The sequence below is a fragment of the Lissotriton vulgaris genome, chromosome 8, assembly GCF_964263255.1.
Source record: "Lissotriton vulgaris chromosome 8, aLisVul1.2, whole genome shotgun sequence".
NCBI lineage: Eukaryota > Metazoa > Chordata > Amphibia > Caudata > Salamandridae > Lissotriton > Lissotriton vulgaris.
The window spans coordinates 483,752,978-483,780,303 of NC_141696.1; the positions used below are offsets into that span (position 1 = coordinate 483,752,978).

The 27,326-nt window shown below is 44.8% G+C and overlaps 1 protein-coding gene across 2 annotated transcripts in view; it reads right to left on the reverse strand.

Annotated features, from left to right (window-relative positions):
* Positions 1-27,326, reverse strand: part of GCC2 (GRIP and coiled-coil domain containing 2) — a 402,205-nt gene that overhangs the window by 337,467 nt on the left and 37,412 nt on the right. Inside the window, exon 3 of one of the 2 annotated variants that reach the window (XM_086934291.1) lies at positions 3,037-3,084. Coding sequence is in view for 1 of the 2 variants with exons in the window: in XM_086934290.1 (XP_086790416.1) it covers positions 3,000-3,084 (85 nt within the window). In the remaining variant the exon portion in view is untranslated. Of the gene's footprint in view, positions 1-2,999; positions 3,085-27,326 lie in introns of both variants that reach the window. The other variant, XM_086934290.1, reaches the window with a different exon arrangement.

The window sequence follows — 27,326 nt, forward strand, 5'->3', positions numbered from 1 at the left end:
CTTTGTTGAAAATAAAATGGTGGTATCTTGTAATCGTTCTGTGATTGGTTTCCTGTTTGCCAGTGATCAAGGGAGGAATATCCTGAAACGCGTTTGGCTGAGGGGATGGTGTGCGCTGCACTCCTTGCTGCACATCACGCTTGAATGAAGGAGTACAACCTCGCAGTGGGGCATTTCCAAAAGGTGCAAATCTTTATTTTGAACATATATATATATATATATATATCTGCAGTGGCTTCATGCCATCTCTAGAAATGCTGGCTTAATTACTTTGCTGTAAAATTCAGTGTATGTTTGTATAGTGAAAAGCTGATCACTGAAAAATCATGTGCACCAGTGACATTCCTGTTTCGCCCCTCCACAAAAGCTGCTGCAGCCCACTGACCTGATAGCAGGCCTGCACTTCACCAGAAAAGGGGATGACGCCTGTTTGACTGAAATCTGAGATGGACTACTCAACTTCTTAACTTAGTCATGGCCTAAGCAGGGTACTGTTGTAGTTACTTTACTATGCTTGCCTACTGTGTGAGCTCCAAGTGCCTAAAAGAATACTTGGCTTGGGAGCTGTAGGCCTGGAAAAAAAAAAGTCAAGGAATGCAGGCACTTCTTGAAGCTTCAAGGGCTATGCGGGTATTCTGCTCCATAACAGTAATTACAAAGCTGGAGAGCAGATATTAGTCCCTGAAGTATACACGGTTTTAAATGACATAGCTTGTTTGTAAAAATCCAAACTGCAGCTCTTTTTAGCAATAACCAGTATTGCTGGAAAAAAAAATCAAATAATGCGGACTTACAACAAAGGGCTGGGTACATTTTCTAAAATGATTAGGTAAACAATTGGGCAAAAAGGCACAGAAGCCACAGAACATCCCTCAACCGGAGCAATTTAAACTTCTGCTAACCCCTGCACTGCACCTTCCTGAATGGAGAGTCCAATACGATGAAACCGTGCTCTGCCTAGGCCTCCAAATCATACTTGCTGGTGAGAAAAACTCTCTACAACACAGAAAGATAGCAACAAACTCAAGAGGTCACCCATTGTGCACATCAACCAAGCAAAAGCCAGTGGGGGCAATTTCTACAGGATGGATGTTTGTAGATTTTTATTCTTTTTTAAATATAACTGACTGAGGAGCATACCGGACAGCTTGGAGACATCAGATAAAGTCTCGGTTCCTTTTCCTGCTAAGATTTTCTCAAGAAAATTCTGAAAGTAACTTTGTTCACTGGACCTAATCCACCATCTCTGTTCAATGGAATGCCACTTAACTCTGATGTTTCTATGCCAAGGGTTTCTGAAACTTCCTGTGTGGTTTCACCATTTTAACTACTTCCACCCCAAAGACTTAAATTAAGTTTCGTAGAAGATCATGTTAATGGATGCTTGTTTTAGCTATGGTCGAGTTAGGGTCATTTTGTGCACTTATTCTTGATCATTTTGATACAAATTGTTTGCGGTTAGCAGCTAAACACTTAAAAAAAAATAGTTTCATAAACTTTCCTTTGGCAATAATTCTTTACTTCCTTATTCCTTAACTGCATTAGTGTTTGACGTAATACTTTATGGAAACAACTCTACATCTTTACCCACACATCTAAATGATTAGACGAAGATGTTTGAGGGATCTTTGGCTTGCCTATGGAGAGGGGCCACATTGTTGTGAATTTTCAGCAATAGCACACAAATTATTTCCGACAGCTCAGCCTGCCAAGAGGATTTCGATTTTAAAACAATTTATGATAAGCATTTAGGTAGGTCAAAATGATCTCTGGAAACTTAAATTGCATCTCTCGTGTTGAATCCACACACATTTTGCACACTTGGAAGAATCCACAAGCTGACCATAGAATCAATCAATCAGTCTTCTGAAGCGCTACTCCTCATAAATGAGGGTATCCAGGAGCTGAGGTGACAGTGGTATCAGTCGAGGAGCCAGGTCTTCAGTTCCCTTCTAAAATCTGCTATGGGAGGTGATGTTCGTAGGTGGAAGGGCAGTCATTCCAGGCTTACACAGCGAGGTAGGAGAAGGCGGGCCCTCCGCTGTGGCTGCGGCGAATGCAGGGGGTTGTAGAGCCAGGGCCGGGAAGGTGGAGTGCAGGTGTCTGGCAAATTTGTGGAAGTTCACGCAGTGGTTGATGTAGGCTGGTCCCTGGTCAAGTAGAGCTCTGTAGGCGTGAGTCAGAAGCTTGAACTGACACAGTTTCTGAACAGGTAACCAGTGGAGGTTGCTAAGGTAGGGGGTGATGCGGGTGTGTTTGGGAAGGTAGAGGAGGAGTCTGGCCACTGTGTTTTGAATGGTCTGGAGTCTTTTAGGAGTTGGGTGGTGATTTCGGCATAGAGGGCATCTCCATAGCCGAGGCAGCTGGTGACAAGGGCTTGGGTGATGGTTTTCTTGGGGTTGACGGGGATCCACTTTAAGATTCTTCAGAGCATCCAGTGGATTTGGAAACATGAGGAAGCAAATGCATTGACTTGGCACGTTATTGTGAGTTTGCTGTCAAGGACTATACGGAGGTTGGCAGCGTAATGTGTGGGTGTGGGTCCTAGCTCAGAGAGCCACAAGCTGTCGGGCCACTGGGAGGTGTTCTTCCTGAAGATCAGCACTCCGGCCTTGTCCAAATTGAGCTTCAGACAGTTGGTCCTCATCCAGTTGGCGATGCTGGTCATGGCATTGCCGAAGTTTGTGGTTGGGGCAGGGCATTCGTTGAGCGAGAGGAAGAGTTGTGTACCGTCTGCATAGGATATGATTTTGAGGAAGTGAGTGCTGACTGATTAGTAATATGGGGCTCACAAGAATGGGAATCAAATGCAATGCTACAGATGACCAGAGTGTAAAAATTACGACTCAAGCAATATTCAGTCTTAATTAACAAGTGACTTGAAAAGATATACAGCACACTTCTGAAAGGTATGGCACAGGCATCTTTCGATTTTAATCAATTAAATGTAAAATAAATTATGCAACAAACCACAAAGAGACAATGAAATTATACATTACCTGTACATCTGGACTTCACTTTCTGTAGGATAATCACCTGTTTCTTAGCAAATTTGATTAGATCTTCCTTAGGAAGAGTATCCAGCTATAAAACAAGGAAATGTAGTCTCAAACTTTATTCTACATGGCCTATTCAACCACAAAGTTGCGGAACATTGGTGCATAACAAGTGTTCCATCTACTGCTAGATCCTCATTAAATGGTAAACTATAAGAAAAGATGTACATGAAACATTACGGTTTACTTGTCAGAAGCTGTAATATCCAATTAATGGTTTAACTTTACAGGCATTACTTACCTGTATAATGAACAAATCACAAATTTATATTTCTAGACTTAAATCTCAGTCAATAAATATTAAACTGAAATTTGATTACTTTGCTCAGAATGAAACCCAAAACAATTTTTTGTTGAGGTCGCCCTGACACCTCCATCTGCATTTCCTTCGGTCTGTTTGTCTTACTTGGAGGTTAGCAGATGCAGCGGTGTGGCTGAGTAGGAAAGGAAAAGTTGGGGGGATGCACAACCCTTCATACAGCCCTGTACCCACTTCGTTTTTTCTATAGCTTTTCGTTTTCAATTTATATTCTTTTCTTGCTTTCCACACCTGTATTATTGGTTCTGCTTTTGCTAGTGCTATTTACGTCTTTATGTCATCTACTGCAGTAATTAGGCATTACAAATGTAATGTTGTGGTTTTCATGTCACAATATGGAATATTTGCATCACAATTGTACGTTTGATAATTATTTTTCTTTAGAATTGCATATTCCCTTTATCTTACACATATTTGCAGGTCCAGATAGGTATTTAATAAAAAATGTTTGATTAAGCACCAGCTTGTGAGGCAAGTCGTTTGGGATGATGTTGAGGACTGAAGAGAAGTTCTTTACCAAACGTATTCACTTCCTTGCCATTAGAGTAACTATGCCTATGGTGGATCCTGGATATCCTGACATTTGCTAAATGGTCTTAAATGTTCCCACAAGGGCCCCAAAATCATCTTATATGTTCTTATGCAGCCTCCCATTTTGAATACAGTTTCTTTCGATTTAGATCAGGAGCGCATGCCCCACTACCATTCTCCTAGTTTGGGGGTCACCTCAGTTCTGCAGTGACGCTCAAATCTCACTTCTGGCTGCTGAAAAGCCCAAAAGTATTAGGATTTTGTTGCTACGGGAACCTTTCCACCCCTCAATCTCAAGAATCACTATTCTGGTATCTAACGCAATAGGTAGGCCCATTACGGTCTCCAGTGTTTGATGTATTCACCTCCAGTACTGGGCAATTTCTGGACATTTCCCATATAGTATGGTGAAATGTACTGGAGTGTTTTACCAACACAAGCAGCTTGGGTTGTGGGCCCTACCCATATGCCAAGCCTTGTCAGGTTGCAGTAAACTCTATGAAAGTATTTGAATTGGATGAGTCTGAGGCAAGAGAGGATAGCGAGAATGTTAGAGGTCATTTTTGCCCCCTTTACACTCTTCTCCCAGCTTCCCAATCTCCTGGTCCCATTTATCCCATAGATCTTTTAGGAGATGTGGTATGCTATGCACTAAGGATTGTAAATTCTGGAAAATCTATTTCTGCCGATATTTTCTGTGGTCAACATTTGTTCTAAGAGGTTAAACTCTGAAACAGCTTCCAATGTATTCTTGTAGGACTCTAGAGCATGGTATAACTTCATATATTGGAAAAAATTTGATTTGTGCTGTCACAATTCGGTGGACAGTTCTTCAAATGATTTGACATGACTGAAAGTCCATATGTGTCCTTTCTTTAATAAACATATTGGGTCCCATGTCTAAAATCCATTTAGTTTTGCTATGAGGGAGAGTCATATGCCAAGCTACAAAGGAGTTTCTTTGTTAGGGTTCAATGATACTTCATGTATTTAAAGGTGTCCTCCCAACACCTAAGAGGTGTCTTTGTGAAGAGTGGCATTGCACAAGGTATAAACTGCTCCATATAACATGGAATGTCGGCTGGAATTCTATAAGAGGTCTAGTTGTAACTTCACAGTGGAGTAATTTCTATTACAGAATAGACAATTGTTATTAGGGATTAAGTAAGAAGCCCCGTAGTAGAAAAGGCTACCAGATTTTACCAACGCTCTGTCATATGGGGACATAAAGCATTTTTTAAAAGAGAATCAGAAGTTTGCCAGCCCATATAAATTTGCTAATTGAGAATTGCACTTTAGTAAAAAACAATAAAAATAATATTAATAATAAATGGGGGTGGAATGGTATGCTGTTAGTTTTAGAGGGTGCATAGACAGTGGGTAGTGAAAAAATTTTAAGAAGTCTACTTTGTCAAGTATGGCTTTGTGTTTTCAAGCGGTGGGGAAATTATCAGGTCTTCGCACCGGTCGTAGTCTCTTGTACATCCATGCCCAATTATTCAAAATGGTCTCCTGAAAAACGGAACTGGGTACTACCTGGACATTTCGTCTCTCCCATTCTGTGAGGGCTTCTATAAATAAGGTAAATATAAGGGTGAAAAGTGGGAAGCCCAGACGAGTCTCTCTTCAAATGGGAAAAGAGTGGGAAAGGACTACGCTGATTCCGACTTGCGGCATTGAGTCATACAGAGAACCATGATATATTTAACACATTGACAAACCGAATTGTATCGAAAAAGTGTGTTGAGGTCCATAAAAGAGAAGTGATAGTCACGGCTAGGTTTAGGGCAGTGCAACCAACCCAAAAGAATGTTGTATAAAAGCACCTGCCTCAAAGTTCCTTCTAAGCCCAGCAATGGTATGACAACAATAATATCACAATAACTCTGGTAAGAACTGATCTCTTGCCAGCAGATACATTAATGTCAAATGTTAGCTGCAGACAGGATTAATATGCCTGCTGCAAAGGTGGTGTACTATTCTGATCCGACAAACGTGTGTTATGCAGATTGCTCAGTGGGTTACTGCTTTTGTCAAAAAGACCTTTTTGTTACTTTCACTTCTCAAGTTACAACCCTAATATAGCACAGTGAGCTATGAACAGTGTTCAAAGAGCGACAAGCAAACTACAAGCACTAGGTTAGAATTTTTTTTTTATCTGCAGCCTTTCAATATCCTAATATTAGTAAAAAAAGCTTGGTTAGAACTAGATTTATATTGAAAAAGGCAACCCCAAACACTGTTATGTTTGAAATCTAGCGCCGGGACGCCCCTTCGCTGGGGCAGCAGTGCGCTCTACAAAATTACTTAATAATAATAATAAAATCCTGAGTCTATGCTTCTGGAAACCAAGAAAGAGCGCCTACCAGCATGGATGACATGTGAGTCGTATACCCTGTAGTCCCCATTGTTTTACGTAAAATTTTGTATACAGTGATTTACACAATTTATATTCATGGTCTCTGCATGAATGGGTGATGTAAAGTGCTATGACAGACTGCACTGGTATGAGTAGGGCTACTTAACAGATGAAAAACATGCGTGAGAAGGGAACTGTTGGAAACTTGTAGTCCGGGAATTCATAGAAAAGTTATTGGAGGGTGCCAACAGAGTGTCACACAAGACACTAGAAGTGCTAAAGCCAGCCCTGACGGTGTGCCATTGTTGTTTCAGTGGAACATGTTAACCTATTTTATTGTTGACAACACACACCCGCCAAATAGTGTAAAAACGATGTTTTGGCGTATGCAGGATGTAGTGTAAATAATGTAGTGGATTTCCGGCTCCTGTTTGTAACTTTTAGGAAAGCAGTAACCTGTGTTGTCTAGGTTTTTACAGCACAGTGCTACTGCATGCATTGCACATACTGAAGCTAATGATCATTAAGTATAGTTCTGTAGGCTACACCTTTTGGCTTGCCAATGCATATTATTAAAAGAGTTTGGCACTGGGATTTGATGACTAAACAGAAAGATCATTAGACATTCACTAGAGGGTCACATTAACCAAAAGCTAACAGTGCTTTGATAGAAGAAACTCATCATGAATTTTTAACACTACCACAGAATGGGCAAGCACCTCCTCCTTGCAGGCCTGTTTTAAGGGTTTTTACATCCTCCTAAACTGTCCCCGGAAACTATCCCTCAGAGGATGGTGATGGCGACCATCCCGGCCCAGGCACTCATGGGCATCTACACCTGTGTAGGTTTCCCCAAGGAGGTGGTATCTGACCGGGGTCATCGATGCGGCCAGCATTAAGGAACCGAGGCTGCGTGTTCGGAGATTGACATCACGTCCTCGTGCAGTAAGGAATCAACGTGTCACCTCCCCTGACGGGAAGGAATCAATGCATCACCTCCCAAAAGCTGCAGTAAGGAATCGAAGCACAACCTCCCCTGGCAGTAAGCAATCACATCAACTCCTCAGAGTAAGGAATTGATGCATTGCTTTGCTTTTCCGGCACCTCATCTCCCATGCGCTGGTTTTCGTCTTTGATTTTGACTCATCCCAGGTACTTTGTGATAAAAGTGACGCAACTATAGACTGAACTATTTTGAACCTTTTTAAAGGTAACATCCTTGCTTGTGCATGATGGATTTTTATCGTTTTTGGTCTTGACCGATTCAGATAAATATTGGTTATTTTTCTAAACTGGTGTGGTGTCTTTTTGTAGTGCTTTCACTGTGTTACTGTGTGCGTATGTACAAATGCATTACACATTGCCTCCGAGATAAGCCTGAATGCTTGTGCCAAGCTACCAAGGAGTGAGCAGGGTTATCTTCGCGGTTTAATCCCTTTACACGTACAGGATGCAAACCACTGCCAACTAGAGACCCCCATTTCTAACAAGACCAATTAGGTGTAACTTCTGTTTAATTGGTTTGGAAGATTTCCATTGCCATTGGTCAGTTCTCCTGCAATCTTGGATAATAATGTTTTATTTTTTTGAAGAATGCTTCACACTTCAGCCTTATCTCTCAGGACCAGATCACTTTCTTTGAATTTCAGGAACCAGGCACTTAAGATAAATGAAATAAGGTCAACACTGAAAGTGGCAAAAGTATTTTTAACAGCTGACTGGAGTTAATGCATGAATCTAGAGCTACAACAGTTTTTACGACTCCTTTTACAATTTTCTGCTGCAGAAAAATGCTCTCTGTATTTGCTTCTGTGGGTTCAGTGTTGCAGAGGGCAATGTTCTAGGTTACAAAGACATGGATGGTTATGTTAAATGTTTCCCAGGATGGCATTTTCAGTTTTTGCTACAGATATCCATGCGGGAATGTGAACAACAGAGCGTGTTTGAACAAGTAAAAATTGCCATTGTCTAGCCATTTACTTAGAACCCTTTTTATTATAGAAAAGCAGTGTGTCTTCAATGTTGATTCTAGAATGTACAGTTTCCAAGTAGTACTAGCACAAAAGTCTGGTGCGCCCAATTGGAATGTGGCCTATGCGTTCAGAACATTAAATAGAAGTGACCACTGGTATGCAGTAATAGAGACAGAGCTCATGGCCCACTTGTAGGCTCTAAACCACTTCCCTCACATCTGGGGAAGCACATTTGTATTCAAGACTGATCATAAACATGTGTCCAGTATTTTGTCATCTGATGATGGGTTTAACTCCACAGGATGGTTTACCTATTTGACCTCTAAATTACAAGTATAATCCTCCAAAGTAATGATTGGGTCTGGGAAGAAACATCAGCCTGAATTGTCCATTTTGCAATAAAGCTGAACAATGAAGTGAAAAGGAATGTTGCAGAAGCACTACTAGAAAGAAGGAGTACATTTTTAGGGATGTCAGAAGGAGGCTGGATATATGTTGAAGGTAAAGATGAAGTATCAAAACAAATTAAAGAACTGTTGAGAGAAGATGGTATTCTAAGAAAAAATCTGAATGACAGATGTACTCATTTTTCTGGGTGGTGCATGAGCCTAATGTGGAGGGGATTTTGCTAATGAGTCACGAAAAGCATGCGCCAAATGAATGGACACGCGTACGTATTTTAGAACGAGGCCATGAGGGCCACATGGGTATGTCTGCCTAAAATAATTACTACTTTTGGTAGCCAGGCATGGAATGGTAAGTAAGTAAGTATTACTTTTATTTGATTTCGTTAAAAATCATAAAAGCATGGAAAAAAACATGTTACATAATAGTTATCAAAGATAAAAATCTATAAAATACGAGCAAATAAAAACATTATCCTATCATAAGCTTAGGTCGCAAACAACAATTAAAAACCATAATATTGTAGTCTATACAAATTGAAAGAACTTCATCGCAGTTCAATATGAGAAGAGCGATATTTAATGTCAGTGCAGGAAGGGAGTGACCAAAAAGTCATATATCTTTGCCGTGTGGACTATTATGTTATTTTGTCCAGTTCTTTGGCTGCCATTTTCCAAAAGGTGATGGCTCGACATGATAACTTATTGACAGTCCACCAAGGCATTGTATCACTGCAGCTCTGCGCGACCTCAATTGATATTTCCTAAAAATCTCATGGAGGACTATTTTTCGAGGTTCTAATAGCAAGGGGCAAATGCATAAAAGATGTAATAACGACTCTTCTACTTGTTCGCACAGGCGACATTCTTTGGTGGGCCATGTAGACTTCCATTTTGGGGTTAGATCCTTCGTGGGGAATAAACCCAGCCGCAACAGCGTCAAATAGTGCTTTTTGTAATGCGAGAATTGTTCAGACAAGTACGGTTGGGGTTTCAGAAACTTATATGATTGAATCACTGCCCATGCATGATTTTTCTTAGCAAAGGCAGATTTGTCAATAAGTAGCGAAGTTCGTTTGGTTGCACGGTTTACAATATTTTTGAACCCAGAATAAGATGTTGTATGCCATGCCTCTTCAAGATGTAGATCAACGAGTGATTCTTTTAGAACTGCAACTGTAGAGTTTTTTTGCCTCGCTTGCTTTTCAATTTCTCCCCAACAGAAGTGGGATAAAGTGTTGTCTTCCGCTTGCCTCATCCACTAGTAATATTTTACCATCGCCCCTTGTCTGGCAGGTTTCTGGTTTTTCAGCCCATATTCCAGTCAAATTTGTGCCTGAGAGATGTGCCGATGAATTAAAAACAGACGCTTAAAAAACTTGATTGGGCTAGATTTAAGGCAACTGCATCTTTTGTATTCATGATTTCCGACCCATATGATATTGTGGGTAAAAATTTTGCTGCAATGATTTTAAGCAACTGACCTGTTGGACAGCCTGTTAGCTTCTTCTGTAAAATTTTGAAAGCATAAAGGAGTTGTTTTGTTTTAATATTCCAAGTGTTGCTTACAATTAGGTGTGTGGTCAAGTTGGAACCCTAGGCATTTGTACGAGTCCACCTGGGAGATTGGTTTTTCCAGGTGAATTTCGCCTTTGACCCTATTTTGTGATGACTACAAAAGCATAAGACCTTAGATTTCTTAAGGTTTATTATCAATTGAGCAGAAGTGATATAAATTCCTAGTTGGGTCATCAATCGCTGCAGGCCTATTGGTGTTTGTGCTAGAAGCACAATATCATCTGCGTATTGAAGGCTGCTGATTGATGTTTTGCCTAATTTTGGGGGGTCAATTTGCACTTGTTGGAGAGCCTTCTCCAGATCGGCTGTATAGATGTTAAATAAACAGGCATGGAATGGGAGCTGCAGAAAGGGTGAGGAAGTGTGAAGTATATGCATCAATTGATAACTCTTCTGACTTCCGAATTCCATGTCTAGAAGTCTTGTTCATTGACAGCAACAAAATTAGCAAATGGTTATCTTCACTCTTTGGGCCTACTTAATGACGTCAACGAATCAATATATCAGGCATTTATAAAGCACAGCACATCACACGTGAGGGTCTCAAGGCGCTGGTTGCTTAGTGGTGATCTGTTCAGTCAAACAGCCAGGCCTTGAGTTCTTTCCTGAATTGCCGGAGCAATGGGGCAGTCTTGAGGCAGCAGAAAGTCGTTCCAGGATTTGACTGGCAGGTGTAAGAAGGATCATCCCCCCACTGTTGGCCAGGCGGATCCAGGGGGTGTTTGCAAGGAAGAGGGAGGCAGATCGTATGGGTCTGGCCAGTTGCTGGAAAGTCATGCGTTTGTTGATGAATGATGGTCCTTTATAAGTCAGGGATGTGTATGCGTGGGTCAGTATCTTGAACTGGCATCTCTTTTGGATTGACAGCCAATGTAGCTTCTTGAAGTGCAGTGTGATGTGGGTCTGTCTAGGGAGGTCAAGGATAAGTTGGTGCTAGGTTTTGTATTGTCTGTAGTCTCTTCAGGAGGCGTGTGGGGACTCCTACGTAGAGTGTTTCTTTGATCCAGTCTGAAGGGGACGAGGGCCTGTGTGACAGTCCTTCTGGTGTTGACTGGGAGCCACCTGAAGATCTTGCGGAGCATGCGTAGGGGTGGAAGCAAATGGATAAGACTGCGTGATCCGTCAGGGCAGGGGCTGGGCCGAGCTCAGCAGGCTGCCATGCGTTGTTCCAAGGCGAGGCGTTGTTGCCAAAGATAGGGACTTCTTTCTTGTCTGTGTTGAGCTTGAGACAGTTGCCCTTTATCGATCCGCAACGTTCGTTATACATCTGTGGTACTTGGTTCTGGTGGTGGTTGAGTCTTCTGACAGCGAAAGGATGAGCTGGGTGTAGTCGGCGTAGGACATGATGCTAAGTCCGTTTGATATGATGGTGTAAGCCCGTGGGATCATGAACGTGTTGAAGAAAGTGGGGCTGAGTGATAATCCTTTGGGGATGCCGTGGGTGAGGATCTTGGGTTCGGAGGCGAAAGGTGGGGGGAGGGATTCTCTGGGTTCTTCCGGTGAGGTATGAGGCAATCCATTTGAGGGGGTGTCCCTGAATTGAGTTGTGAAGTCTGTCGATAAAGATGTGATGGGAGTCTGTCGAAGGCGGCAGACAGGCCAAGGAGGACCAGGGCTGCTGATCTACCGTCGTCCAGGAGGGCCCTGATGTCTTCAGTGGCTGTGATCAGGGCTGTCTCGGTGCTGTGGTTAGCTCGGAATCCGGATTGAGTCCAGGAGGTTGTTGTGTTTCAGGTTTTGAGAGTTGCTGATTGTTTGTCTTATCAAGAACCGTCACTGGAAAGGGAAGCCGGGAGATGGGCTGTTAGCTCTTCGGTCCTGCTGGGACGGAGGATGGTTTCTTCAGGAGGAGCCTCACTTCAGCGTATTTGCAGTCTTCCGGGATGGAGGCCAAGGTGATGGCGGTGTTCAGGCCTTCCAAGTACATATGTTTTACCTCTTTGTTGTTGAGGCCTAACATTCTGAATGACCAGAATTCAATGCAATTCAATTTTACCAAGCTTTATTCGGTGCGTAATATACAACCATAAAAGCATTCTTATAAAACAGATAACATTACTAATAATCACTATAATCGTTCTAAAAAAAATTCTTACGTACAGGGATTCCATCTACAGATTTCTATACGGATTACTGCTCCAATATCAATCACAGTTGATAACTTGTAACACAGAAACAATTAATAACGCAAAACGTTTTACCGTTACAGAATTAATCATGGTTGATAAAAGCATTAATAAAATAAGCATATACATTTTTTTTGACCCATACAGATATGAAACACATCATTACACTATAAAAACTACATTTATAAGAACTCAGACTCAAGGTCAGGGGACAGTGCATGTTGCGTTTTCGTGTTCATTTAGCTTATACAGACAAAGGTGCTTACGTGTTAAGTGCAATAAGTGCAAAGCAGTGATTAATTTCAGGCCGAGAATTATAGTCCTTTGAATATTTCAAACTTCTTGTTTTTCATATGTTAAGGCTTTTAAATATGAATTATCCCTTCTTCTCCTGATTGCCATTTGTATGAAAGCAGTAACTGCATTTCTAATTTTATGGTTTTCCAAACTACAGATGTAATTAAAATCATGTTTATAAGAATATAATTTATTATCTCGAAAAAAGTGGTTTTAACACAAATTTCCGAATGTCCCAGTAAAAACTACAAAAAAGAATAAAAATCAGCGTGGACTGAGGGAACTTACCATCACAAGGGCAGTTTGGGAGGTTAAGACTCCACTTTCTCAAACTAGGGAAAGCTATTAGGTAGTGTATGGAGCCCAACCTTAGCCTGGTCCTGCTAAGGACAAGGGAAAGTCAATCTATTATTAATTATATCCTTAGTGAACTTAGGGGCACATGCTTCAACATTTGTTTTTGCGATTCCTTATTTGCGAAAAATAAGTAGAAATCGCTTAAAAAATAGCGATTTCTAAACATTCCTTAATTGCGACTCGCAATTTGCGAATCCCAATTGAGGAATACCTTCCCATTCATTCCTATGGGCCCTGAGGCCCATAGGAATGAATGGGAAGACATTCTCAATTTGCGAATCTCAATTAGAGAATCGCAAATTGAGAATGCAATTTCAAGGGTGCCAGGATGTCAAAATGACACCCTGTTGCACCTCTGAAATTGATCTGTGCACATTTGTTGTGCACACACAAGCTCTAAAGTGCAAAAAAACGATGGATTTGGGCCCAGATCTTTTGACTGGGTTGAATGTGTGACATTGATCCACATTCGGTCCATCACCTGTTTTGTTTGACACATGCTCTAAGGGCATGTGTGTGCGCACCATAAACTTTGAAAAATGCACACAAGTGCATTTTTCAAAGTTTTTGCAATTTACCATGAAGTTCAACTTCATGGTAATTTGCTCCTTTTATTAGCGAAATCGCTAACTTTTGAACTTAGATGCATTGCATTTAAGGAATCTCAATTTAGAGATTCCTTAAATTGCGATTTTTGCATTTGGGATGATGCATCCCAAATGCAAAAATACCGGTCACAAGGGGCAGATTCTGAGAATCTGCCTGTCTGCGACCGGTTCTTAGCATGATGCATGCGGCGGTTTGTCTCATCCTTCGTCCAAATTCCATGCCATAAAGTAAGTGCTGCTGTGCTAATAAAATCACTAATGTAAGGTGTGCACTGCTCTTTATGAACTATATACGTGGCAGTGGAACTTGGGATTGCCAACACCCTTTTTAAAAATGCATTTTCCTTAGTTTGTAACCGGGATGTGTTAGTCCTCCCCATATGGCTGCTCCATAGCCTGTGCAAGTAATACACTTACTCCTATACAGTGTATGGATTTCCCGTACCGGTTTGTTACCTATTTTTGTGCAAAATCTAAAAATGCCCTCGTGATCGCAAAATTCTCAGCTTGCATAGGTCAATATGTGCGCCCCAAGTACCATTCCTTTAGAAAAGGATACCCAAGTAAGTAAAGGATGTTATTCTGTTGATTTGGGCACCTCCCTGTGGGGTTGCCCATTCTTCGCTCACCTTTCCCGCAAGTCATGACGAAAGTTTTGCTAAGGTTCAACTGTTAAGCTTTTTCAGTCATATATTGCGTGAATTTTTCTATTAAACATTGTATGCAATTGCGACGGGCTGAAAAATTGGAGATGATCTGCGGCCAGGGGCTAGTAGATATAAAAGACCTGCAAGCCCCGACATTAGCATCCCCTATACGCAATCCTCCACAAGACGGACACTGACGCATTATACCTCCCTAGGCGCTGCGGTACCCATATAGTGAGTGTCAAGACTTAAAGAACTCATAATAGAAGATGATACTTGCTGGAACATGAGATTGGTAGCTATATTTAACACGTTGGAGAGTAGAGCTGAACACATTTCTCAAGGTTAGATGGTGTGGATTCCAAAGTTTTTAAGGATGCAGAGTACATATGCAATTCATTGAAAGCTCCTGAACTGAGGATGCAAGTAACCTCTCAAAAGTGAGGGCTGACATACATTTGATCGGTTGTGATATATCTCTGATGCTTCAGTGATGGAAAGTGACACTAATGATACAGTACCCGACAGTGAAAAAATATTGCCATGGTTGAGTAACCCTCATAGAGAATGACTTAAGAACTATTTTCAAAGTAGAAGGAGTTGTTCCACACCCTCTTTTCAGTGTTTTCACTTTCAAGATATAATTACTACCCCTCGCCTTTACTGTATTTGGTGTTTGCCTCATTTTCCCCCTTACCCATGCTCTTTGTAACTTTATGCGGTATGGTCTGAAAGTTATTTCCCCTTTAGTCATTTGAGTCTTCTAAACCCAAGATTCTATCCATCTGTGCGATGATTGAGGCAACGACTTCAGGGTGCCTATCCTGCCAGATGTCTTTACCTCAGCACTTTGACAAAGACCTTCTCACTACTTTGGTGCAGTTTTGTCAGTTTACCACCCTCTCGGGTCCAAATTAATGGAGGCTGATCAGCTAGCAACTTTTAAAAACAATCCCAAAGTCCATTACCTGCTCAGTATTTCAAAAGGTTTATGTGTTAATCAGTTCTTGAGCGCATTCAGTTTATAGTTTGAGTGCTACTCCTTAATACAGGAGCGAAAACATTGAATACTAAAATAAAGAGCTTAAAATGACAGGGCTCTCTTTAGAGGGCCAGGGCCAAAAGATCAGCAAACATTTCCGAGGGAGATGAACGCAAAGAACTGTACAGCAATAAACAAGAAATACACCATAATAATCCAGCTTTTTGCTGCAATGATCAAGTAATGTGCTGATAATGGCATCATGCAATATTGAGAATTCAATTGCGCAATCACACACATTGTACTGTGCAGCAGTTTTTCTACCATCCTTTTCCATGCAGCCGTAGGCTCACCCGGTGAGTACAGTTCAGTAGACAAAACTATTACCCCATATTACACAGTAATCACAGTGAATAGTCTGAACGCCTGCTCAGTCAACCAAGAGTATGCAAAAGACAGTCTCATCATTCACTATGTGTGATAACTGGTGCTATGTAAAGCGCTCTGATACCCGATTCGGGTCAAGTTTGCGCTATAAAAAACTGTAAAATAAAAAAATATATATATATTTAAAAAATAATGCATGATGTGATAATTAGCTTCATGTCCAGTAACAACCCCGTGCCATGCAGTAATTAGAACTATCTCTGTATGCTATCCAGTCCTCCAGAGAAAGAAGAGGATGAACTCCAGGCATTGGTAGGAATCTGGTCAAGTGGGGGACAACAGACTTTCGCTGGGCTAATTGTGAAGAGGGGTTAGACAAGGAAGATGATGGTAGGCCAAAGATCAAGACGGTCAAAAGGAGACAAGGGGGAAAGGGATAGGGCAAAGAGAGATAGAGGGACAAAGAGGAAAAGAGCCAACACATTCAACATTAATAATACATACGTTTCATGGAAGGAGCATTGTGTTTCACAAGACTGGAGAACAGTTCAGCAAAGCACATCAACAGAAGTATTGTATCTTGAAGGAGTGTGTAAAGATTCGGAAGCTGGAAATCGACATACCACTTAAGAGTCCGTATGTGCTTTATAACCCACAGTTCTACTGTAAAGCCCATAAGGATTGCGCTCCTGATTCATACTTGGGTGTTGAATGACACTGAGAATAACTGACAAATCCCCAAGGGGGCGCAGAAAGACTGTTGAATCCATTCTGGTGTGGGGGGAGGGGGGGGCAATAGCTCAATGAATGGCTGGGAAGCCCCTATCCATTGTAGGGGGTGGGGGGCAGAGAGAAACTTTTTTTTTCTTTTTTTTAATTAGGGGAGCACTTGACCAAACCTGGTGGGCCACTCTCCCGTCTATTTTTTTTTGTAAACATGTTTGATTGTTATTTGCAAACAAAATGAGCATCATATATCATAATACACCAGGTCGTGTTAGCGACAATCTACACAGCACTCATTGATACTCATGCCCCATAATAAGAAACCTAAGCCCCCCCCCCCCCCCCTCAATGCCCCCCTCCCCGGTCAGTGCGCCTGCGACTAATCCATAAAAGCACAATACTCATGAGTACCTTACTTATGTCTTGAGCTCTCTACACCAGGTAATGCAAAGGGGACACCTCCCTGAGATATACTCATCGCATTAACCGCTACCCGTCCTTCCTTCTCAGTTATCGTATCCACCTGGGTGCTAATGCCTAATCCACATCCTCATCCCCTTCACTTGAACTCTCTGCAGGATGCTGGAGCGCTGTCACCAAAGCCTCCCACGATCTAGCTACTTCTAGAGATTAATTGTTATCGAAGCGCCTAGCCTGCTGTAGTCGGAGTGTGCCCTCAGCTTGTGCCCAACGCAATAGATTCGCCTTCCACCTTGAATAACTAGGGCCTACGTTCGATTTCCAATGCATGGTGAGTTCCCTCTTGGCCAAGATCAAACCCAGGTCATAGAATTTGCTAGTAACTTTCATTTGGGGGGTATGTGGGAACCAGAGCAATAAGCAGGTTCCCATGTCCGCCTCTATCTGCCGGTCCGTGACAGTATTCAAACAAGCTACCACTTCCTTCCAATAATCAGTCAATCTCGCACAAGACCAAAACATATGGGAGAAATCAGCTCCATCAGCCTTACATCTCGGGCATTGTGACGTAGCGCCACCAAAATATTGCGAAATCTTAACAGGCGTCAAGTATGCCCGATGTAGCGTAAAAAACTGAACTAGTTGAAATCTAGCGTTCCGAGTACCCTTCCAGGCGAGTCGAACCAACTGGGGCCACGTCGTGTCAGGGATGGGTTTTCCGATATCCACTTCCCATTTACCTCGCAAACCATCTAAGGATAGCAAAGTCTCCGTCGATAGCCTCCTGCAGAGGCAGGTAACGGCCTTGAAAGTACCAGCCGCCATAACCACGTATTGGCAGCCCAGAGAGGTCGGCGGTTCAGAGAGCCCCATATTCCATTGTTTCTGAATACCAGCTACCAAAGCGGCATGCAGCAAATAATCTCCTCTTGGGAGTCCATAGGTGTTCTGCAACTCTTGGAAAGTCAACAGGGCCCCATCCCCGTATAAATCTCCAATCATTTGCAGCCCGAGAACTTCCCAAACAGCCAACGCTGACCAACTACCGCCGTGCGGAAGAGCCGTACACATACCCAGAGGAGTCTCTGGGGCATACGGGTGAATGGTACCCGATCGTTTGTGACTCTGATTCCAGCAGAGACAAAGAGTACGTTCCTCACGAGTGAGTTGATCTAATTCAATCTTCTGGTGCAGTATTATAAAAGATATTACATGTCTGGCAATTAATCTGCCCTGTGGCCCCTCCGGTCCCCTGAACTCCTGAGCAACCGCCTGAGTAAGCCATTGCAATTGCACCGCCAGATAGTACCACTCAAAATCAGGGACTGCCAGCCCCCCTTCCGCCCTGGGACGCATCAGGGTGGTCAAAGCGACTCGTCGCCTGATCGATCCCCAAATGAACCCTGTAGTCAAGGACCGAAGTTTCCGAAAGATCGACGCTGGTATCCATATAGGCAATGTGCGAAAAAAATACAATAGGCAAGGAAGCACTATCATTTTCAGCAAAGCCACCCTTCCCGCCACCGATAGAGGCAGGGTAGGCCAAAATCCCATGTTACTCTGTAGGTTCCTGATCGCCCTATTTACATTGCCTTCCAGCAAATCTAGCTGAGAATGATAAATATGAGTACCCAAGTACGGGAGACAGTGGTGCTCCCACCGAATGTTCCCCTCGATCTGGGGTGCATGTTCTCTTGGGGTCATCGGGAAGAGACAGGTCTTCCCCCATTTGACCCTCAGTCCCGAGATTTTGCCAAAATCCTGCAGCAGGAGTTTGGCTCCGCGAAGTGAGTAATTTGTATCTGCCAAGAACATCAGCAGATCGTCTGCGTATAGAGAGATATAATGGGTCTCGCTCCTCAGCACCAAGCCTTCGTACGCCTGTCCTGCCCGAGCATGAGATGCTAATGGCTCAATGGCCAACGCAAACAACAAGGGGGACAGCGAACACCGTTGGCACGTCCCACCCGATACGAGGCCGATATCGTGGCTCCCGTTTTCACTCTAGCTGTAGCTGCATTATAGAGCAATGCAGTCCATTTCACAAACCGGTCACCCAATCCGAACGCCTTCAAAACTCGGAACAGGTAGGGCCATTCTACACTGTCGAAGCCCGCCTGATCTGGGTGAATCAGGGCTTTCATATGTATGAGGAGTCGTGTCGCGAGGATCTTGCTCAAAACTTTATAGTGAACCGTAAGCATAGATAACGGTCGATAAGCTGAACGAGAGCTGGCATCTCCCCCACGTTTTAATAAGGGTATTATAATTGCCTCCCGGGCGGTCGCGGGCAACACACCAGTGTCGCCAAGCCTCCCTATATATAGCCTGCAATCGTGGGGCCAATATATCTACATATGCTGCATGGAACTCAACCGGTAAACCATCAGCACCAGGTGTTTTACGGCGAGCCATGTGTTTAATCGCCGTACGAATCTTCCCTACCGATATCTCTCCTCCTAATCCATCCACCTGATCTGGATCAAGGCGCGGCAGTTGAACTGCGGCTAGGAAATCATCAAGTTCCCCAGGCACACTTGGCATCGCACTCCTGTAAAGGTGTTCATAATAAGCAAAGAATTGGTCGTTAATTTCTTTCTGGGTATATACCAAGCGACCCTCCACAGAAGACAGGGTCAGAATCGGGGTGCCGCGGGCTGCAGGATTAGCCAAACAGGCCAGCAGGGAGCCCACCTTATCCCGCTCAGTGTGAGCCCGAATGAGGTATTCTTTATGGTGGAAACAGCGGAGCTTTTCCATCTCCGTCGCGACCTCTTCACGTGCAGCCGAAACTGCCCCGTGAGACTCTGAATCCATGTGGCTAGCCCGCTCTGCATGACGTAACCAATCTTCGCTCTGCGCAAGATCTTGTAGTAGAGTTTTGCGAGCCCCCGCCGTAGAGGAGATACAAACCCCTCTAATCACCGCCTTAAAGGCATCCCATTCAAGGGCCCTACTCGACGCTGTCCCCTCATTTTCAGTAAAGTAGTGGTCTATGCCTTCCTGTACTGTCGTCTTAAAAGCAGTGTCCTCCAACGCCAGAGGGTTATAAAACAATTGGCCCGCCATCTGCGCTGCAAGGCCCGCCCCTCAGTTTGATCAATATGTGTTTCTTGCACAAAATCCACCTGGATCCCCCTGCGAACAAGATAGGCATGTACTTTGTGTCGCTTTATCATGGAATTCATTCCCCGCACTCTACAGGTGATACATTTCAATTCAGGTAGGGTCCCCATTCAGAGTTATACATGCAATTTGTTTCTTCTTCGAATCCCCGGGCGCACTGACAGTCCCCTGAAACCCCAAAACAGCCCAACAAACCCGCTTCCCACCCGCCCCCAGAACGGGCGCTAAACCGCAGTAACCTATCCAAATTCAAAATCCCCAATTAAAGAAAGTCTCTGGTAGCCACCAGAGTCTCACAGCTAGTGTGAGATCGAGGGGGTTCAGCACCACAACAGTGTGGACAACGAATCTCCTATAATTAAGTAACCCAACCTCCCAAATAACTCCCCTGGTGTCCCACAGCCCTAGTCAGTCATCATAAAGAGGTATTAATCATAGTTACCATCACCTCATCTAGCCTCCGTTACCATAGACTGCACACTTCTCCCCCCGCCCCACACATGAAATCACACTCCTTTACTATACCACAATGAGAAAGGTACAGGGGTCACTCGTCCAAAAGGCCATCTGCAGTTCTTGGCGTGACATGGGGTAGTGTCTGGTTACCGCCTCCTGAGCCCTCGGACGTCGCATCTTCCGATCCCCTTCGAGATCCTGAGTCCACTGCAGAAGTAGAGGTCACCGCCCTTGAAATAGTGGAGACCGCCCTGAGGGCCTCCTTGCGCTCCAACTCAGTCTGCGACACAGAAGGCATCCGATTAGCCGCAGGCAGTCTCCTGATCCGTCAGCTCCGCCTAGGTTTTGGTGCATCATCTTCCTTCTCCCCGTTCGCCATGTGGGCATCCGTCCCGGCCTTATAAGACTCCAACCTGTGCCATACTTCCTCAGGGTTATTATAGAAGGAGGATTTGCCATCCATCATTATTCGTAATTGGGCCGGAAACAAGAGAGAGTATCGGATCTGACCAGAGGGTTGTAGATATCTCACTGTGAACCTTATCACAGCACCTATCTCCCCTCCCACCTTTTAACCAAGGGAGTCAACCACACTAATAAAGTTCCCTGTGGATTGCCTAACCTTTTTAAAATCACTCTCACTTCACGAATACACATTCACTTGCCCTCTCACACGCATGCACCATATGGCTGGAACAGAAGATCTCCGATAAAGAGCCCCTTCGCGGGTGCCCGTCAGACATTGCAGCGCCAGTCTGACGAGGAGCAGAACCCATATGATGAAGCATGACACCTAGCTTGCTAGGTGTGTGAGGGTTTTAGTTCCAAAAAAGGAAATTTCCTTTTCCTTCTCTATGCTACATTCACACCCCCACCTTACTCGGGGAACTTTGTACCCTCCTTGTGTTACTGTTGTCCCGGACATGTGCACTGGAACCCGCTAAATATAGTCCATTTCTGGTTCCTCACTTTTGCTGATAGAGTATCGGATACCCTCATCCCGAAGAGCTTTATGGACTGCTAAAAATGAGGAGCGGTGGCGTTGGACCTCGAAAGAATAGTCGGGGTAGATGGAAACCCGTGCATTGTCCACTTGGTAGGGCCCCATCGTTCGCGCTCTCTGTAAAATAATGTCTCTATCTTTGAAATGTAGAAGGCGCGCAACAACCGGTAGAGGGGGTCGACCAGGTGTCGGGGGACGGGCCGGGACCCGGTGAGCCCGCTCCAGCGTGTAAAACTGCGTCAGCCCTTCAGGAGCAACCGCCTCTCGTAGCCAGGTCTCCAGATAGTTTACCATGTCAGTCCCCTCAACTTTTTCTGGCAGACCTACCACTCGTATGTTGTTACGCCGGTTGCGACCTTCTGCGTCTTTGGCCCTCTTTTCTAGGGTCTGTACTCTCCTCTGCAAGTCCTCCAGGGCGGCATCTGTCCCCTTTTGGGCTGGTTCTAGCAAATCTAGCGTAACTTCGGTCTGTTTGACTCGGTCCACCAACTTCCCATGGTGTGTGCCCTCAACAGCCCCAAACCTGTGGACACTTGGGTGATGTCATGGTGCAGGGCCTCTCTCGTGTCGGTTATGGCCTTCAGGGTCTGGTCCATCTGGCGCTGCTGTAGTCCCGCGGTGGAGTCTCCGGGCAGATCGATATCTCGGTCACCAGGTTGGACCCCCGCAGGGTCAGGAGGCACTGCGCCCGGTTTCTGGCATGGCTTCCCCATTGTGCTGGCTTTCATTCAGCGTACAGTCCCTGTGACTGCAAAGATTTCCCCCAAGACAGTTCCGCCAGGAGTACCCACCAATGTCGGGAGCTCATACTCCAGGTCACGGAGTCGATGGCACTATTCCTGGTAGCAGGCCCCCCGTTGCCGCACTGGTTGTCCGTCAGGGCTCCAAGGCATCCACATCCGGAACTGTTCGGCCCTCCTGGGCACCCCAGAGCAGACGTCCCAGGAAATTTCTAGATCACTCCAGACCCCGGAGGTCCCGCAGAGCCTCCAAGAGCAGAACCAAAGACAGTCCAGACTGTCCGGTGATCGTGCCAACCCTATTCAAACAGCAATGTCGAAGTCCAGAAGCGGTGATGGGCCACAATCCACCCTCCAGCTGTGTAAGTTTACTCGTGCGACTCCGCTGGGGTCTCAACGTCTGCAATGCAAGTATCTTCCCGGCCGCAGGGCCTAGAAACTGTTCCCCCGTCGGGATCGACCCCGGGTGAAGAAGCGGGATCTTGCCAATGGTCCTGGGCCTTCGCTGTTGGTTCCTGGCTAGCCAAGACCGTCTATCGGTCTCTCCCACTCCCCGTCCAAAGCCGTAAGGAACACTACTGGGGCAATGGAGCAGACTGTGTACCCTACTCTGAGTGTGCCAATATATGAGTACAGCGCAGTCCGACCGCCCTCCAATCGCGGTCGGGGGGACTCCGCCGGTAATCGCCGTCGATCGCGGTCCCGCACACAGTGCCCACCAGCACCCCGGGTCAGCCGGTATTCCGGTGTCTATGTCCAGTCGGGGGTCAACCAACCAACCATCACCACCAGTCGGACCCCTGCGCACTCCAGGCCAGGGATTAGGCCAAACACTCCGGCCCTCATAAGCGTGCAGCGCTGATCCACGAAGACATCCGGGGGGTCCTCCACATCACAGCCTGTCGCCACCACCTCTCTGTTCGCTCCGGGTTCACAGGTCATCCGGTCCCCGGGGGCTCCCGCAATCGCCGGGGTGTCAGCAGGTCGTGCAGCCAACCTCTCTGCGTGGTCCCACCGCTATAGGGAGTGAAGGGTCTCTCCAGCGTCACTAAGACCACGGCAGGGCACCGCCGAAACTTCCGGTAGCCCCAAGGTCCCGCTCACCTCCGGTTCTTATGTTCGGAGCCCGCCTCCTGAGCTCCGACTCCCGCTGCAAATTGAGGCCGGCCTACCCTCGCTCCGACTCGGCCGCCTGCCCACTCAAGGCCGGGGATGAGCCCTGCCGTGCAGGCCGCAAAAAAAATAAATGGCCGGCGCCGTCTCATTGATCTCTCCGGGGGTCTGGTGTATCACCGCCGCGGGCCGTCCCTCGCCATTCAGGACAGCACCACAGGGCCCCTCGTAGAGGGAGGTGGTTATGTTCAACCCTCCGGGGACATCAGGGCAAGGATACTCAGGATAATACTGGAGGTGGGCACGGAGCTTCGTGCGCACACGTCCACTCTTGTTGGTGGCCAAGCCATGCCCCCACTCTCCTGTCTAGAGAGTGAATCCCTACTTGTGGATCACAGTCCTGTTGAGAACCCCAAGCCGGTATGAACTATATCCACTGGAAAGAGGTAGTGGTGGAATATATTCACTGGGAGAACATGGTGGCCAGCGTGGAAGCAGGTTGCTAGAGTGCAGGTCTCTCTGGGAAGCCCCGTTGACTCGCATGCACTGGAAAAGTCCTTAATCATAAATAAACGCGTTGCAATACATTTCGGTAAATTTGCTTTCTTATCAAATTAATCCCTGAAGCAGCAGATGTGAGAGACGGCAGAGTGGCAGTCAGCACAACCAAACTTTGGTCGAGAGCAGCTATGAAGCTGTGGAAAAGCCGTAGGACAGCAGCGCGAGTCCACCACTGGGGAATGGGGGCAGCACAAATGTTGTCACTGTAACGCCGGCGGCCAGAAAAGAGACGAAGTAGGCGACAAGCAGTCGAGAGAGTGAACCTGCATTGGGTAATCCTCTAACAGAGCGGTAAAGTGCGCCATGTTGCCACAAACCGGAGTAAGGTGCCAAAAGACTGAGAGAAGTAAATACATTTGAGAAGGGGTTAAATCGAAGAAGCGCCTTTGAGAGAAGAAGCAGTCATTCATCTAGACCTGCTCCTAAAGAAACGCGCTTAACAACAACCAGTCATCCTGGTAAGTCCTCTCAACTGACAACACCACTCCGACCTTTTAAAGCTGGCTCTGCGCCAGAGCCCATAACATTGTCTGGATACTCCTAGGCCCTTATTTGTGTGCTGTTGATAACAGTAAAAAGCAACCCTCAAAACAATGCAAGAATTTGCAATAAAGCGAAAATAATCGACCCAAATAAATTAAAAATCACCCCTTCCTTATGGTAATTTTTTAAGGTGTTGCTGAACATAGTAGAACCCGGCAAGGTTGCTAGGAGATGGATTGGTTGAGGGCACAGCAGTGAGGAAGGTAGATAAACAAAGGGTGGAGGAGATGGCAACCAGAGGCAGGCCGATAAGAGCTGGAAGTAAGAGATATCAGGCTCCGGAGGGTTTGGATGAAGAGTTCAATTTGGAAGCTGTGGAAATATTCTGAAGCCTGGCAGAGACCCGGGCTAAAGCTCTAACAATTGTGACCGCTCACAATCCACCTGAAACAGTTACAGTGACAGCAGAGAAGGTGACTATCGCTTCTCTTGGATGAATGATTTTATTGTTGTCAACAGATTTTAAAAAGGTCTTTGTTATTTCTGAAGCAAACCAGGGTGAAATACAGGGGTTATGTGAAGCGCTTGAGAAAAAAACTCGATATCTTGGCTGCCAGGCCTCAAGCTCTTGAGGACACAGTCACAGATCTGAAAGACAAAGCTGAAAAAAAATCAAGGCAGAAATACAGGCGATGGGGCATAATGAGCAGAAATATCAGGCGATATTAGCACAGCTGGAGAAAAAAAATCCCACATTCTCTCCATACTTCTAGTCCACTAGCTTCCCTCCAATCTCTTCTTTACTCTGGCCTCCAACAGAACAGGAGGATGATCTTATGGTATATACTTCTAATCTATCGACTGCTTTTCCAGCTATAATTCAGTTGACATTAAAATTTGGTGAGGTCTCAAGATATCCAGTCAATGCAGAAAAAACAGAGACCATGGTGTGGAAGCAGGGCGAGGCATAATCTACTAATTAAGAATGATGTGAAATACTGGGGGCTTAAGATCATGGAAGATAGGGATAAGATTCCTGAAGTCAACCTTGTGAAAGCCTTGGCTGAAACAAACTGGCTGATGAAGAGTTGTGCTCCCCTGCCATTGAAATTGACAAATTAAGTGAGAATGGCTATTCTCCCAAAATGTAAATATTTAACACAATCCTCTTGTACTTTAAGAAAGAATGGCTGGAGATGTTTCAGCCAGCTATTAGATTCCTTCATTTGGGCATATAAAATGGTGAGGATATCATGGACAAATCTACACAGAAGGAGGGACAAGGGGGGCCTTTGCCTGCCTTCATGCAGTATTATGCTGGGGCTTTCCAGACAAAGAATGCCAGGATGTTTTCCATATTCCAGACTGCTCTGAGATTGGGTTCCTATATAAAGCCATGTTAAAAGAAGTTACAGGGGCTAATGCCCATTTTCTGCTTAAATTCAGAGACATGGAGTATATTAAAAAAATTAGAGATTAAAAGCGTTACAAGCAATGGCCAAGATCTGGTCCAGTATCACAAAAGCCATGAAACTGGAATACTACAGTAACCTTACTCCTATCTGGGACTTCCCAGGCACCCCCACAGTGTCGAAAAGATAAACTACCACTACCAATTAAGGCAGCAGGTATACAAACGAGGGTCAACTTTCACATGATGGTAAGCTGCTATGGGCGGAAGTCTCTCCAGGTTCAAATACCTCCAGCTAAAATGTTAGACTCAGAACATGGATTGTGAAATGGGATCCATAAACTATTCGGAAGAACATCTGCTGAAATAAAAGCCTGGGAAGAAGGAGGTGTCAGTTTCGTAATGGGAGATGCTGGAGACTGAAAATGGTGTCTTTAGCTTGTCAGAGGAGCCCTGGGGAGAATGTTTGCCAAGGGTATAGATACAAGATCTATGGCAAATATCAATGCACATATTATACAGCACTGTTAAACCTGCCTCTTTTAAGAAGGAATCATCAATTTTCCTTCCACAGAGCCTATTGGACCTCTGACAGGATTTTGAAGATGAGGAAATGAGAAAGTGCGCAAAGTGTGGGCTGGAGAAGGCGACTGACATACACATGTTTATGGAATGTACTGCAAATCCGTAATTTTGGGAAGAAGTGGGTAAGAGTCACAAATATTTTGGTGATAAATTTTAAGGTAAGCCATATGCTAATTATTTTTGGAGCAGCAAGGGGGTTGGCGAGTCTGAGTGCCAAAAGAACAAGCTACATTTCTCTATGCTGCTTCTGGCTCGAAGGGAAAAATGAAGAAAGTGGGTATCTGACCAGCCTCCCCTCTGTAAAGATTGGCTAAATGCGATATCCTATATATCCAATTAGATGTCGTGGGAAGGGGGTCTCTAAGAGGAAAATGCTTTGGCTCCCACTGATGGAGTGGTTGGGCTGGAATAGCAGCTAATATGGTAGCAAAGCAAAGAGGTTATATATTTCCAATGATTACACCTTCTGCTGTTTATCTTGGTTTAAAAAACACGGCTCTTGAATAAGGACAACCCGAAAGAGCATATATGCCTCCTGGGTTCTCCCGTCTTCCCTCCCTCCATCCCCTGTAATGAAGAATTATAGGGGGGGGTTAATTGGGAGCCCAAGGTGAATGAGGACAAAAATAAAAACAAAACAAAAATGCTCCCTTTCTAGCAGTACTTCTCCTTCTCCAAACCAGCCCTTACTATTTTACACTGGCTCCCCATCCAGGAAAGAATTAGATTCAAGTCAATGTGTATTGCCCATAAAGCTATTTCGGGGAAAGGTTCCCCAAAGATTCATTCTGGTGCAAATCTATTGCCCTAATAGGACTTTGAGATCCAACAATAAATGTTTACTCGCAGTTCCCAGGATCAAGCGATCACGAACTGGAGGTCGGCGGTTTTCATACAATGCAGCTAAGTTTTGGAACCGGCTCCCCGATCATATACGTTTGGAATCTAATCATCCTAATTTCAGAAAGCAGCTTAAAACTTTTCTTTTCTCTTGATCTGCTCCTAGTTTAATAGGTGCTACATTAAGCGCTGAGATGTCCATGCGTAGCCATGAGCTATATAAATGTGTATTTGTTCA